This window comes from Thalia democratica, chromosome 2, assembly GCF_965202585.1.
Source record: "Thalia democratica chromosome 2, ktThaDemo2.hap1.1, whole genome shotgun sequence".
Lineage (NCBI taxonomy): Eukaryota > Metazoa > Chordata > Thaliacea > Salpida > Salpidae > Thalia > Thalia democratica.
Genome location: NC_139166.1, coordinates 71,800,259 through 71,817,279, shown reverse-complemented (window position 1 = coordinate 71,817,279; position 17,021 = coordinate 71,800,259). Strand labels below are relative to the sequence as shown.

The window sequence follows — 17,021 nt, the reverse complement described above, 5'->3', positions numbered from 1 at the left end:
AGATCTAAAGAAATATTGGAATTTACTAATTAAACTGTTTCAAAATTTGTACTTTACTAGCTTCGTTCCATATAGTTTATCACTTTTTATGACTAAGATAAAGACATGTTTATCACAATTGAAGTATTGATATAAAAATTAATGAATTTAAAATAAACTTGATTCAAAAAAATTTTTGTAAAAATTAGCTAAAAAGTTTTAGTAGAACAAGAAGAATTTATAAAACTCATGACAAGTTTAATAAACTTTTATATGAACTAAAACTTATTTTTATTACAGATGAATCACCTTACATAAGTGACGATGAAAATAAATCTTGCTGTGCGTCAAATGAACAAAGTTTGTTTTGTAATACTGTGTTAAAAGAATAATAAAGCAAATTAGCAAAATTTGCTTATAAAAAAAGTTAGCTAAAACTTGTAGTTGTTTGTCTAAACTGAAAACATATTTAACTAATTTTTTTCTACTTATAGTTGTTGTTTTAGTTTATCTAAAAATGTTTAAGTGCCCTTAAATAATGTTTTGTTATACTACAACCGCAAATCTCAAGTATGAAGTAATAAATATATTTTAATAATAAAAATTTAAGCTTTTAATAAATATGTTTTGTTATTGAAAAGTAGTTATACAATTAAGTTGTTAAAAGTTATAGACTAATAGTGCATAATTTTGTTTTAGCTTAAATAAGCAGTCTTATAAGTTAATTTATGTTTTAGTTTTAGTAACAAATTATTATTTTAAGGTTCTGTCTAAAAAGAGCCGATACAATGTAAAAAATTATCAAACAGAACAGGTAATTGTATATGAAAAATTTACTTTAAATAATAGTTTTTTATTAAACAATACTGTTTACTTCTAGTTTGAAAAATTGTACAACTTATGTATTTTTCTTCTTGGTATATTTATATATTTTATTTTTAGGCAGAAAATTCAGATAAAAAATGCAGATATTCTGTACTAGTATTGGTTTTACATGGGGGTAATGGGAGGCCTACACCTGAAAACGAAAATAATTCGAAAACTTCCAGTTGTAGACATGTTGGTTTATTATTATATATTAGGTTAAATAAGCTATATAAGATTAAATAATTAGAAAACATCGACCTGTAAATATTCTAGTTTTTTAATATGGAATGTTAGTATAGAGTTTATATAACAAAAAAGTTTTAGAATGATATGATTTATTTATTTTTTATGGTCGTTAACTTCAAGTATTTACTTAATATTTACAAATTTAAATTCATGCTTTTATTAATTGCTGGTAGATAAAAAAGTTTTAACAGTTATAAGTTTCAAGTATTTTAAAAACTTTAAATTTTTATTTTGCTTTCTGGTTATTTTTTATTATAAAACATTATGTGTCTTAATTGAAATTCTTGTATATTAAAGTAAAATGATTTTTTCGAAAGCTTTTACTTTAAATTAAAACTACATTCATACGTTTGAGTTTAATTTTTACAGCTTTGCTAAGCTAATTACTTTAGCTTAAAATTAAAAAGAAAAAGAAAAGTGCTGTTTATCAAAAATAATACTAGTAAGTGTTTGTTGCAATAAAAGTATTGAGTCTTAGTGTAGTAATTAATCTTTAAAGCTTTGTTGTATATCAAATTAGATTTCACAGCGAATTAAAAATTAATGGATAAAGATAATTAGAGATAACATATAACTATTAAACTATTGACTTTGGAAAACAATGTTTAGAATAAAGACCAATAAAGCTATAATAAACTAAAACCTGTTTTTAGCAAATCTTTTAAAATGTTTAATAAAATGCTTTAATAGTATAAATACTTGAAATATTATTTAAAAACAACTAAAATGTCTACCTATCTTAATAGTTATTTTTTTTTTAGTAAACCTTAAGTTGTTTTTTAATATGAAATTTATTTTAAAACTTATTTAATAACGAAATTAAAGCAAACTTTAAATAAAATGATTAAAAATTGTTCTTCAATTGGAAGGTAATGATAAACACCAATAAAAATAACTATTGCTTCCCGCCAAAATCATCATTAATTAACGACAGAACGACGTCAACACGCTTCAGTGCACATTCGAGCAAGTAATTTCCCGCCATTACAAGCGAGCAGCCAATCAAATCGCTTTCAGACTTGTTTCGTGTCCCAGCAACGTGGTTAACAAGTCGTACAATCTCCTTAACAGGTTTGTTGTTTTATTTGTTGTTATACTCAATAATTTTCTTACAATAAATTAATATTCATTTAGAATTTAGTTATAAATGTGATAGATTTTGTTAATTATTAACTTTTTTTTTTGTTTCGGTTCTAATTAAGGTTTTCAACAAGCCATGGAGGCTGTTTGTTAGGAATCATATATTAACCAATTGAAGCTAACAAATAAAGAGTTTAAGTTTTTAAACTTTAGCCAAATAACTTTGAAAATTACATAAATTTAAAACTGTTCACAGAACTTATATTAGATATATATTATTTTAATTTTATATTTCAGATGTAAAATTTATTAATCGTATTGCATGAATATTTTTTTGTTTTAATTGAAGCAAGTCACAAAAGCTTTTTAAAAGGCAATAGATTTAACTAGTCCAAATTAAAATTAGGGATGTTAATTTATTATGCATAGCAAAATATTTTCAAAAACTAAACAAAAAATCTTGTGAAACGTTGTGCAACGATTATTGTCTGAAACTGCAATTATATTTTAAATATTAAACATTTAATTATTATTAAAACTTACACTACAAGTTTTAATACCATTTGTAGAATTTTCAAGCCACAGAAAAATATAAAAATTTATCTGTAATTAACGTTTGTGTAAATTACAATACAGAAATTATTATTTGATCATATTTCGGTATAATCTTATTATCAACTGTTTAGTAGATATTTATTTTGATAGTTTTAAGTTAAGAATAACATTTACCTATTTTGAATTAAGATTAGTCATTGCATGTAAAAATAATCAGTTAAAACTTCATGGTTATCCTTTATATAAGTAATCTATTTTAACTAAACTTAATCAAATTTTATAAAGAAATCAAGCAATCTTATGTAGCATACTAAAACATCAAGATTATTAAAAAAAATAAACACACTAATTATAAATATGTTAACTTGTGTTGTTAAATTGCAGTTATTTTATCTATTTATGTCGTAGTTTTTTCCAAAATTTTTTTAATACTATTGAAACCAATCTTATTCAAATTATAAAAAATAAAATAAAAAACATGTGTATACTAGGTTTGTTAGCATTTCTAAATAATTTTAATACTACTGTTATAAAGATTTTAGTTTTTTAAAGTAGATTGAAATTATTATTTTTTAATTAATGTTAAATTAACTTTAGTCACAGGAAATTTCGTAAGTTAATTTTTATGGGAACCTTATTTTAAACTTTTAAACTATTTTAGTCGTAATCAAACATTACGAAAAGGTAACTTGAATGCTAATACTCATCTTTTTCAAAATGTATCAAGCACACTTGGTTTACGTAAAAAAGATATTGATTCAGCTTAAAGTAAAACCCATTTATTTTCATTGTTATCGATTTATACTTGAAATATCAGTTTTGACCAACAGTTACTTTAGCCCTAGATTTATTTTTTTTTAGACACTATATCACTCACAAAATCCTAACGCTTTTTAGATAAGAGTTTTTGTTTTACTTTAGTTTTGAACAAATTTGACAAACAAATTTGAAATTAAATGTTTGGCGCATAATTTGTTTCTTAGGTAAAAAAATATTATTTGTTTTATATTAAAAAAAGTGTAATTGTACATTATTGGGTAAAATGTATTGAATTGAATATCTTTGATAAATTTACTTAAGTATTTAATTATACCAACTTTTTGTATTAGTATAAACTTTTCTTTAAACAAAATAAGTTTTTTGGACTTAATCTTTTTTGTATATTATTGCGATTATATACGTTTTACTAGATTTTGAAATAAAATATTATTTATAAATGACAACGCTAATCAATATTAATGCTTTATGTTTACAATGTTTGTTTTGTTTTACTTACTTAGTATTTTAGTAATTTCAAATAAAGAAGATCTATATACTTTTGGTCTTTTAATTAGTTTAAGTCGATGTATATTTTTTTAATAGAAATTTTTAGTATTTTATTGAAAAAAAAAACTAAGAGTTGTTGACTGTTCAATTAGAAAAAGTTACTTTGACATTTATTTGATATTATATGAAAAACTACGGGTATAATTTAATTGTTTTATTTTATAAATATTTTTGACCTAAAAAAGTTTTACAATCTCTAAAAGCTTTTGATAATAAATATTGAAAAAAACTATAACGTAAAAATATTCTTTATTGTAATTTTAGTTTAAACTAACCGAATGAACAGATTTCAAAGCAGTTAAGTATTTTTTTTATTTGAAAACCGGACCTTATTACAACAATTTTTTTTTTTTTTTTCACAAAATTCAAAGTGTGCCTATTTTTGCATTTTTATATTATCAACCATAAGTAGTTAGTAATTAGTTCCAAGCAAAATTACCAAAAGTTACTGATACACTTATGTTTATACAAACAAACCTGATAATTTAGATAAATATTATGTTTTTTATTTATACCTAATAAACTAGTTGTACTTAAAAGCTTTTTTTTTAATTATAATATTACAAGTTTATAAATAGTCTGTTCAATTTGAAAAAATGTTTATTAGAAACGTAAAAATCTTTAATGTGAAAATATAATATGTTATATTCAAATAATATTCTTTTGTTCCAACTCATAAAACTTATTTATAGCTCTAAAATTTCTTTACCAAAGCAACAAAAGTTTGATTGAAAACTTTTTATTTCAAATTATGTGTTTTTCCAAACCGTGTTTACATATATGCATGCTTTTTGTATAGTTTATAAATCTATATTAAATACTTTGTAAAAGTGCTTTCAGCTACATATAGCTAGAAGTTTTGAAACTAATGTAATATTAAAAAACATGTTTTTACTTAATTTTAATCGTATTTGCACATAATGTTTTGTTTGATTCATAATTACCTAAAAAAAAATATTTTTTTCAAAATTTTTTTCCTTATAAAAACTTTTGGCTGACGTTGGCTAAAAACTTGTAGAAAAATTAATAAAAATAGTTTTGATATAGGTAAATTACTTATTTTATTACAAGTATGCTTTACTTAATTTATCAATTTAAACAGCTGTTTATTAATACTTTTTAGTAGTCAAAAAATGTTAATAAACAGCGCCTGTTTAAAAAAAAGTGTTAAAACCACTTTTTTTTTTCAAGCATATATTTTGTTGTTTTTAACTATTATTTCATTTAATCTTATAATGTATACCTAAGACTATGAATGTTTGTAATTTTTTAGTTTCAAACATTTTGTTTGATCAGTAACGTTTTTTAAACAACACAAAACTAGTCCATCCTTTTCAAGCATAATTTTTATATATAACTTTTTTAACCTTCTTTGTTTGTTTTTTTAAATTGAATTTAATGTTTAAATAAAAACTTGTAAAAAAAAACAATAAAGAGTTATACAATGATTAATACTAGCTTAATAACAAGTGGTTTGTTCAGTTTATAAATTTAAGCGATTGTTCATTATAACTTTGATAAAATAGTGTAATTTTAAATGATTTTGTTAAAAAATCTCTATACTCTAAATCAGCAGTTATTCCAGACAAATAAAAATATTTATATCATTTTATGATTTTATTTACTTCATAAATCTTCCACTGGCATTTGTCTGCTCGAGTATGAGGATTAAGCTCTCGTATTGAAAGCAAACACAAGAATATCGATCTACTGTCTATCTCCTGTTTGTTTTTTATTAAATTTTGTTTGTTGTTTATTCTTTCAGTTTATTTCTTGTTGTTTGAAATGTCATCTATCTAAATAGTTTGTTTGAAATGTCATCTGTCTACGTGGCTTGTTTGAAATGTCATCTGTCTAAATAGTTTGTTTGAAATGTCAATTGTTGTCTTCCTCGATGTCTCAGACTTCAATTGTAATTATTTTTAAAAAGTTTGAATAATTTATGTGGTTTTGAAATTACAAACAGTGACATTCAGGTTTGATTCTTTTTGAATGTCAGTTGAATGTAACAACAAGTTTTGATCATAAGATCGCAATGTCTCTTTGTAGGGTGAGAGTCGGGTTTCGTCCTTGTTAGTTAAGTATAAAAACTTTGTTTATATGCCTCATTATTTAAATGTTGTTTCTAAAGTTGTTATTAAGACTTTATTTGGGTTTGAAATCTTTGGCAATGATTTTCCAAACTGATATTTAAATATTATATAGAAATTTATCTCATTAATTTTTTGCGAAGTGAATGGTAATTATGTTTACTAGACTTTGATTAGAATTTTAGTTGTATAAACTGTTGTTAATGTTATATATTTTTACCTTTATTTTATGGATTAACTGTAATGACAAAACTTTTAGTTGTATTTAAAAAATTTCCAAAAAATACAACCTTTTCAATTCTGGTTTTAGTAAAATCACAGCATTAAACTTTTTGATTCAATAGATAGTCAAGGATATGTCAGTTAAATGTGATGATTGATGGAGAAATAGTGTACTATGTGTCTGAGAAGATGTAAATTTAAAAACATCAAAGTCAAATTTCTGTCATTTGAACAAAATTATTAATGAAAATTTGAAAATAAACTTTTAATGATTGTATGTCTGTTGGTCGTCTCAAAATTAAAATTTTGCTTCTTGACGTCAGGATTATTAAAATCTACTTAATAATTCATATTGTTTTCATATTTTAAAAATTTCAATTTTGTTTATCATGAAGCTTGTTTATAATTTTAAAATGAATCCTTAAGCATAACTTTTAGGCTGTCTAATACTTTTATTATTGTTTGTGATTACTGAAATAAGTAGTTTAATTATTCATGTTTTATTCAGATCATAAACATTTAAATTTTGTCTTGATGTCATTCTATATGTTTTGGTTTATCAAAAAAATTTAAATTGTTTTCAGTAGGGTAAAATCTTAAACATAAAATTTTTGAATTGATAACTCTGTTTGGATTATTATTATTTTTTAGTTTCTAAAATCTAAATTACTATATATTTTGTCGAAATTTTTATCCTGTATAACTTCTATCAAAGTCTTGTTTGGAAACACAATAGATTTGTTTTTAAAAATCTTTCACATTTTTTATATTAGATTTCTCGTTCCTGGATTATTTAGTTGTTTACTTGTTCGTGAAATCATTAAGATGAACTGTCTGCAAATTAGAACTAATTGTCAATAAAATTAAAAATTGTTTTGAATCTAAGCTTAAAATTCCCGGTTGAATTTTTTTATGACTTTTAAAGCAAAAATATACTAGCATGTCACAGACTACCCCAATGATAAATGTATTTAATAAAATATTGTCTCAATTAATGTTTTATAACAAATAACAGTTTTGACATATTAAAAATTTTATGTGTGATATAATTAATTAAATAAATAAGATTCATATAAAAGCATATATCTGGTTTATAAAGCTTAGACTAATTAGTGTATATAATATAGAAAAGTGCTGAGTCAAAATTGTTTAATTGAACTCCAGCCAAACTCATCATATTCATTATGTCTGAATGAAGTGTCTGAAATTTCATTTTCATCAAATGTCTAAATGGTTTTTTAACGTCTTAGTATAATTAGAAATTAGGGTTGAAAAAATTCTACATATACTTTAATAATAAAAATAGAAAAGTCATATGATTTCATATTCAAACTTACGTCATTTGAAAAAATATAAAAAAAGTTTAAAGCATGATGTTTGCAATGTACCATACTTCAAAAATTGATCAAATTAAGTTTTTTATTTTCGAAAAAATGTTAATTGTTTATGTAGTTTTAAAAATATAAACTTTAAATGTTAGATTTATTGCAGTGTAGAATATATGTCAATTGAACATTACGATTAGTTGAAAGACTAAGCATTTTATTTCTCAATGTAAATTATAAATAAAGTGAACAACAGAAAAATAAGTCAATTGTGTTTAATTTATGTTGATTATTTTAAATTTTTCTGGTACTTCTACGTATGAGTGAACTCACAAACTCTTGTGAATAATTTACGCAGTTTGGAAATCATAAACACTTAGGAAGATTATATTGGTTTAAGTTTTGAATTCACGTCATTTTCCAATATTAATTATTTAAACACTCGAATTAAACGTTTTAACAGTTTTGTTTGTTACGGCCGTTTAAGTGATGTTATGTCTGTATTGACTGTGGTTATTTAAATTTAACAAACTTTTTTTAGTTTATATATACTTTTTTTTACTTAATGGGTAGCCTGTAGTTAAAGTTTAAGTATAATATTATAAATTTACAAAATTTACAGTTAGTTTACATATTCTGCACATTTGCATTGTTTTACTAATTTACAGGCAGTCATTATGTTTAGCAATTAGTTTGTATAAGTAGAAGTAGTTTAAGAACAAGACAAATATTACTTATTTATCAATTTTCTAATTGCATTTAACATTTTTTGATACTAATTTTTAATTTAGTTAGAGTGGGATAATGATACGACATAAAATGGACAACTTTTGAAATTGATATTAAAAATATCCAATGAGATCCATGATACAATAACTTGACTATTTAAAACATAAAAACAAGAAGATGGTAAACAGAGTCGTAATTAAGTATCAGAATCAATTAAAAGGTTAAAAAATGATTTTTTTGTTTATCAAAACAATATAATAATCTAAATCCTTTTGCTTACAAATAAACCGTTTGTTCAGTAGATAGCTATTCCATTTTTATCAAATTAATTTTTTATAACTCCTTTTTTACCAAACATTGATGTCTCATCATACTCCTTTTCACAATTTGCCTTGTTTATTAAAAGCTCACATAACAATGTTCCCTATGTAGCATTTCTCAATTGTTTTTAAATAACAAAATCATCAGCGAAAGTCTGCAGAGTAGAAGCCTGGACTTTCGTATGCCGTGAGACAAGCTCAAGTTTTACAGAGGATTGCTCATGCCAATCCGATTATAGGAAAGCTTGTAGTCTGATGATCGAGTTGGCATGATCAACTCTTTGTTTTAAATCAAGTACTTTTAAGTATAAAATTTCCAACTTGCAAAAATTGATTCAAACAAAAACTTTGTATCACACTCGAATGTTACCCTAGTTTTTTAGTTCAAGATATATATTGTTACAAAATATGTATTTCATTAATTAAATAATAACAAAATTTTTCACAGATTGAACCCGACGTCATCGGACAACGACAGCAACAGCGCGGTGATCACGTCATCGACGATAGCGCTTATGATGTCACAATCGTGTAATTATGACAAGTCGGTGAGGACGTTGGTGCAGAGGTGCAACTTTGTGCACGACAGTTTTCTCCTGAGTCATGAGGGATCAGGTTTCAACGGGAAAGTGGGTCGTGTTTGTTGTTACGAAGCTTTTGAAATATCATTAGCTAATTTTCAAACTTTTTAATTTTTATTTAATTTATAAATTTTGAAAGTGTTGTTTATTTTAATTTAGTTATTTACTTAACTTTTAATTTTATGGTTTTTGTAATTTTTTTGTTATTCTAGTATTAATTACTGTTTTAATTGAATCAGTTGAAAACCAAAAACTATTAGTTTTAGGTTGGTGTAAAAAATTACTGTTACTTTTTAAATTGTTAGTAGCTGAACCTACTTAACACTACTTTACTGGGGTCGTTAGCATTTCATAAGTAACGAGCTAGTTTTCCAACTAAAAGCCATTCGCAGGATGCACCTCAAACAAAATGCCTTTTGCGAGCCGCGGTATTTCAAAAATAATTGATGTAAAAGCTTTAAAACACTACTTTCAATCAAAAGTTTGATAAAAACAAGAAATAATAAAGCACAAGTATTTATATATTTATCATTACACTGAGAGCTTAATTGTAAGTTTAAAAAATATATACAAGTTTTTTCTGTAGGTAAAAAGTAACTCGCGTACCGTAGGTTTTTGTACTGGGGTCACACTTGACCCGCGAGGCGCACTTTACCGACCCCTACTGTTTTAATGATTTTCAATTACTTATTTTAATATTTAAAAACATGTCATTTGTTGGCAGACAGGTAAAATAAGACTGAGTTTAAACATACTTTTTAAAAGTTTCTAGACTAAGAGATTTAAATACTTTTCAAATAATATAATTCTATTTAATTACAGGTGAGTATAATATCTGATAGTATTGGTGGAGTTATTGGATATGACTTGTTGTGTTCCTACCCTAAACCGAGCAGAAATCATAATAACTCTGTTGTTAGTTTAATAAAATTTCATTTATAAAAACTTGTAATATTTTATGATCAAGTACTAAATTTTTTTATTTGCTTTTGATTTCAACAGATCGTAATTTTAAAATTAACAAAAATAAGTTTAAAAAGAAATTGAGTTTATAATAAGTGAAATGAATAAATATATACAAACAATAAACCTTAATTTTTATTCGTTATTAATCGCTTGGACTGAGATCAAATGCACTTAAATTGAAAAAGCATATAATTTGCTTTTAAGCCCATATTTAAGATATAACGGATATTTGATAATGCATAACAAGCAATTTTAATAAACAGATTTAATCTTTTACGCTGAAGTTGAAATTATCTAATAAATCTTTTATACAGGCGCCAGCAGTAATCGATTAATATTTTATATACTGAATAACAGTAATAATATTTTTATTGTTTCTATCAACGGATAAAACTTACTAGAAAATTGGTGGTCTTGCGTAAATAAAAGTTTCATCAAATATTTATTTAAACAATAGTTTACCACTATTTGATGGATAGAGGGTTAATTAGTATGTATAAACTTGACAAGCTAATAAACCTTTAAATGTTGGTTTAAACTCTAAAACTTTACATAATAGTTCAAACTATTTTTATATTGAAAAAAAATATCTGCGACTAATTTAAACCATGCCTTGATTGTTTATGGTCATCGAATTAAACAAAGTTCAAATTACATAATTTCATACAATTTATCTGTTTTTTAAAGAGTTTTTTACTATTTGCTCTATTAACCAAAGAAAACTCCATTTATAGTTATTAATTTTTGTTGTTATTTGGAACATCAATAGATAAACAACAATATGTTCATAAATTTCATTATATCATAGTAGTAATTAATCTAATATTTTTTAATTATTAAACACCGTTTTCAGTCATCCGAAGCGAACCATATAATCGAGGACCAGTCGCCACTTCAAACACCATCTCCGCGCTGCGACCAGACCATGTTCGCTCAAGCGTGTCAGCTACCACGTGACCAGCTGTTCAGTCATCCGCGACGGTCAGTCACTTCTTGTTCGCACCAGGGTCCCAACGAGGTTCTCAATTCAGGGGATTCTGGGATGAAGTTTTACCCGTCGAAGCCCCCCTCCACGCCCCAAAGCAAACACGTTTGTTTTTGTTTGTTATAATAAAATATTTACATAAATTAAATAATTTAACAAGTTAAACATGTTTCAAACATTTAAATTTCGGTTGTCTTTTTTTTTTTTGCTAATTTCATAAATTTTAGTACAACTAAAAAAATTTTTTTGATAAAAAACTTTTGTAAAAGATATACTATAATGAATTAATTACATTTTTTTATTCCTTGCAGGGTTAAAAAAAATATAGTACCATTTTTAACAACAGAGTTCGATCCGGCTAGCCAACTCACTATCAAGCGAGGAACTGAAGAAAATGCAGAAGGGAAGAACAAATACTTTGGATGGCAAAACAAACACCAGTTTCGTTGGTAGTCAGAATGAACTGCTTAATTTTCATGTTGAACATTTCTTTATGTTGGGTTGGTTTTATTTATAATAGTGTTTAGAAATTTGTTTATATTTTAGATTTTCTTTAAGTTGAAACAACTGTAAAAAAGTATTGCTTATTAAATAATTAAATGTATATATTAATATGCACATAATTAAAACAAATACCAGTTTCATTGGTAGTCAGAATGAGCTGCTTAATGTTGAATATTTTCCATGTTGATTATTTCTTCATGTTGGATTCGTTTATTATATGTATACAAAGTAGATTAAGTAGTAAAAATAAATATAGTTAAAACGAATTAAAATGTCTTAAGTTATATACAAAACAATTTAGAAAAATATTTAGTCTCTTTACATAAAGATGATTAATCAAGAGTTTTATTTGAAAAGTAAGATTAATAATGTTTATGTAAATAAACAAAAATTATTTTTAAATGTTCATTTATATACATAATTGAGACAATTATTGATTAGTTTAACTTTACGTAATTTGTTAAATTTATACAAACTGCCTAATTATTTTTAAAAAAAGTCTGACTCATACTAACCTGTGATTTATAAATATATTAGGCATTATGGAAATATGATTTTTTTACAACTTATTTTTATTAGCATAACAAAGTTTATCTTAATATGTATCATATTTACATGTTAATATTTATTACTCAGGTTCACCACTATCACTGGTGTTAGCGCTGCAAAGTATCAACAAACCGAACAAAACAAGAGACCTTCGTGCAATCAGGTTTATAATGTTTTCTATTCTTCAGATCCCAATTCAACCAGGATCGAACCGTTCATTGACGAAAAGTAAGTACTTTATTATAACTAATGTGTTAAAATAAATCAAATACGGTCGAAAACTATTACTTTGTTAGAGTAGACTGGACTTTATTTGTTAATTTACTAGCTTTTAAACTTTTCAGGACTGTTAAAAGAAAGCATTTATATTTTAGTTTAAACGAACTCATCTAGTTTGTGTTTTCACAAATGCACCATGTAGCTTTGCAAAACATCACAAACAGTTACCTTATTCAAGTGTCTAAAGTTCAAAAGTTTGTAAATTAATCTGAACTTAATATAACAACTTAGTTGATTTTAAGTTTCTGAGAACTAAAAAAAAGAAAACTTACATCACTTAATTCAAACCAAGCTTTTGAACTAGTTTACGTTAGCAAGTCTACAGTCTTCAGTTCAAGCAAACCCTTTGAGTTGTCTTGAGTTTTTTTAATTCTAGTTCTTCAATCGTTTTATAACCAACAATCGATGCACCATGGTTTATTGACTTGTTAAAACGTAGCCTCTTGTGTTATTTATTGAATTTTGTAAGTCAAGTTCAATACGATTATAAACTGCGAATTAGTTTTCTTTTTGATTTTATTAAAGTTTTTATATTTTTATTTTAGTTTTGAAATGAACCTATAAGAATTTTAGTTGAGGGTCAAAAAAATTCATAACTAGAAATTATTTTCAGTAGAACAAAATTTTTTATTGATAATGATAATGATAGCTTAAGTCTGGTCGTATCAGAAAATAAATTTTAAGATAAAAACTATCTTTCAGAAACAATTTATTCTGACTTTTTTAATAATAACTGCTCTAGAATTTATTAATCTCAATTAGCAGATTTTGGAAAAAGTTTTCAACCAATATCAGTAAATCTGATTATAATTTCAATTCAGTTATGCTTTCCAAAATATGCTTTATTTTTAATCTTAATGCACTATAAATAAAATGAAGGGTTTTTAAGCTCATAAATCCTCAAAATACTCTTCAGTTAAACTGTATAATACATTTACTAAAATTAAACATTTTGTGTTAGATCCTTATACTACATTTTGGAATAGAAAGAATAACTTTATTTACGACTATAATTACTTTTTGCCGTAAATAGATTTTATAAAAATAGAAATAAAATGAAAATAAAACTACCTCCTTAATTTCTTAATGATAAATATTTGTTTCAAATATTTAATACAACGTATAAGTTTTTTCTTTAACAATAGAAAGTATAACTCGAAGTGCTCATTTTATTGTTTCTATAATTTTTAATCCTTTTTTTAATTTCAGTGTGAAGTTTAAAATTATTAAGTCTAGTTAAGTTTTTATTAAAAAATATTTTATCAAGCATGAAACACTAGCTTTCAATTACCAATAATAAAAATAAATTTAAGAAAATAAAGTTATTATGAACTTAGATTATAAAAACTAAATAAATACAATAATACAAACTTTCAGAGTTTATTTAATTAAATTAAACTATTTTAAAACAAGTAATTTATTTGATTTATTGTTTTTTAGAAGTTTGCCTATATCCTGTTGCAGTCAATAAGCCTTGCTTTTATTAATTTTTTCTAATACGATTAGCTTTTTTTATTTCGTAATTACGATTCATTTAAGTTACAAAATAGTGGAAAAAGTTACTTGAACTATTTTAAAAAGCTCTAGTTTTAAGTAAAGTAATAATAAATAAAAATTTTTAGTTGTATTAAAAGTTAACTTTTCGGTTGATTTCAAACATAGCACTCTTTACTGAATTATTCTAAAACCTTAATTAGTTGTAAAAATCAGGAAACTTATAAAAAATTAAAAGCTAGTAAGAATGTTATCGGTTAATTTATTTTTCATTATTTATTTTGCAAGCCCACTAAAGTTTTCAACAATTTTTTTTACTTTTTTTTCAGTCAAAATATTAAATACTTCCTTGTTATAGAATCAATAAAACACTATATGACAAACATATCGAGATTTAGTTTTAACTGTTATGACAAATTAAATTCGTGTTTAGACCATTTCATTGTTTCCAATTGCGTAATAGTAGGAAAGCGTCCGATGACATCTTATTCTTTTCATAGTAAATAAATTGGAATTATAAGGTATTAAATTTATTTTATACAAACAATTTAAATCTGAAGTAGATTTCGTAACTATAAAATGACAATTTTACAATTTCTTCATTAAACCTTATTAAAATATATTAAATGCTTTCAGAACCAAGTTTACAAATCAAGTATTATTTTAAGTATAACATACTAAAGCTAAATAAATTTAATTTATTAACATGGAAATGATTTTATTTAACTCTATGTAGTGTATTCAATCATATGAAACAGAATATCAACTTGAATTCATATAAATTCATAAGATTTCGATTGATAGCTTGTATGAAGTCACATGTTTTCGAAAATTAAAATGACATTTTAAATGTTTTACAACTTATACAAATTTTTTATTTACACCCTAATTTGTTAAACTCTTAAAAGTTTTATATTAAAAGCATAATATTTCTATATTTGTTCTGCAATGACAAAAACTAACCAGTTTTCATACGTGCATTATTTGTAATTTATTGCATAAATTTTTCAATATAAAATTAGGTAATTTTTGAAAAATTGCAGACTTCATTTGTTAAGATTGGTTATTTTTAAAATGCTAGAAAACAGAATTTATGACATGTGATGGTTTTAATCTAATCAGCGTTTTCTTAAAACATAAGTCAAATTTTAATCTAATCCCTACATATGATACATTTTATTAAATTTGTAGTATTAGTATTACGTTATATAAATGAATTATTAAATTTTATTGGAATTACCTAAATACATAAAATAAAAATTCCCAATTTTCTATTTTTTGCTAAAATAACAAGATTTGTAATGCTATTTGCAACTGGTTTATTAAATTTTACATTTTTCCAAATTTCCTACTTTATTAAATTTTGCTCACATAATGCTCACATAATGCTCACATAAACGTATACCTTTTAAGGATTATTACACAAAAGAAATTCCAAATTTAGATAAATAGTCCAATTGAAAAACAATTTTCAACACGATATCTAATACAACGTATGTTTTTATTGTTTACTAGTATTTTACATACAAGCAATATATTTCAAACAATAAGGTTTGTTAGAATTTATATAAAAATTAAGTTTAGTAAATGTATTTTTTTATTTAATAAAAAATGATAAGTAAAGGATGGTATATTAGATTTTTGTATTTTTTTAAACTATGATGAATTGACCGATAATTATGATAAATTTTGATTGTCAAACAATGTATTCTATTTAGAATTATCATAATTGTTAGAATTTAAATTTAGAGTCCGTAGACACTAATGTTCAAAACTACCAGTCGGGTGTTTTATTAAAATTAACCCTATTTTAAACATTAAAAAATACTTTTAAGTTAAAAAAGTTTTTCTTCATATTTTATAATTTTTTACAGGTTTTCCCAAATACCTTTGGCAAAAAATCCCAATTTCAGGTATTTTTCTTATAGTGACGATCAACCAATAAATATTGGTTAGTTAAAGTATTTAAAAGCTGTTAAATAAAAGCTTTGTTTTTATATTAAAACTAGTGTTATACATGTAATATTTGTTCTATGATAGTTTAAACAATGACCAACCAATAAACACAGGTAAATTATAATTTTTTAAAACAAGTTTTTTTGAATAAAATAATTTTTTATGGAATTAATACTAGGTTTTTCTAATTTTCTGAATTTAAATTTTTTTAAATGATTTTATTTATAATAATTTATTGTTATTCTAAAAATATGGTCGAGTTTTTTTGATAAACTTACTAGGTAAAAGATTTACTAGGTAAAAACTTTTTCAATAGATTAAATGTATCCAAATACTTTCTTTTATTGTTATTAAATATAATTTTCAACTAATAATTATAAGTAAGTTATAATATTTAAAAATTAATAAATAAAAGCTTTGTTATCAAATAAAAACTAGTGTTATACATGTAATATTTGTTCTGTACTTATGATAGTTTAAACAATGACCAGCCAAAAAATTTAGGTAGATTGTACAGTTTTTAATACGAATTTTAATAGATGAAATTTTTTAATCAAAAAATTTAGAATTTTTCAAATTTTCTGAATTTTTTTTTTTAAATGAATGTATTTATTGTCATTGGATACATTTATTGTCAACTTAAAAATATGGTTGAGTTTTTTTTGATAAACTTATTAGTTCAAAGCTTTTTCAATGTATCCAAATACTTTCTTCAATTATTATTAAATTATATATTAGATAAAAGTACTTGACTTTCAAAACAATCATAGTAAGACAAACATCAAACTTTTGTTTAATTTTTACAAACAATAAAACTTTTCTCATTTTAATCAAACGAAAATAAACATTTCTCTTTGTTTAAATTACATTTTCTTCTTTTCTTTGTTTAAAATACATTTTCTTCGGAAGCACATTTCATTTTTAGATCAAACAATACTTACTTAGCTATAAAGTGTTTGTTTGGATTA

General features: G+C 23.7%; 1 protein-coding gene across 1 annotated transcript; it reads left to right on the top strand.

The window, feature by feature from the left end:
• Nucleotides 1-303: 303 nt before the first annotated feature.
• Nucleotides 304-16,042, top strand: LOC145828915 (membrane-associated phosphatidylinositol transfer protein 3-like). The gene is made up of 9 exons (XM_082936661.1): nt 304-339; nt 922-1,038; nt 2,027-2,163; nt 9,188-9,368; nt 10,143-10,235; nt 11,140-11,376; nt 11,618-11,771; nt 12,412-12,552; nt 15,972-16,042. The coding sequence occupies exons 1-9, from the start codon at nt 304-306 to the stop codon at nt 16,040-16,042; spliced, it is 1,167 nt and encodes a 388-aa protein (XP_082792787.1).
• Nucleotides 16,043-17,021: the final 979 nt, after the last annotated feature.

Excerpts from the sequence above, each read along its gene's own strand:
- LOC145828915 (XM_082936661.1), top strand. The coding sequence starts at position 304 with ATGAAAATAAATCTTGCTGTGCGTCAAATGAACAAA. Across the intron at positions 10,236-11,139 it reads GAAATCATAATAACTCTGTT|TCATCCGAAGCGAACCATAT; the intron begins GTTAGTTTAATA and ends CACCGTTTTCAG. Across the intron at positions 12,553-15,971 it reads GAACCGTTCATTGACGAAAA|GTTTTCCCAAATACCTTTGG; the intron begins GTAAGTACTTTA and ends AATTTTTTACAG.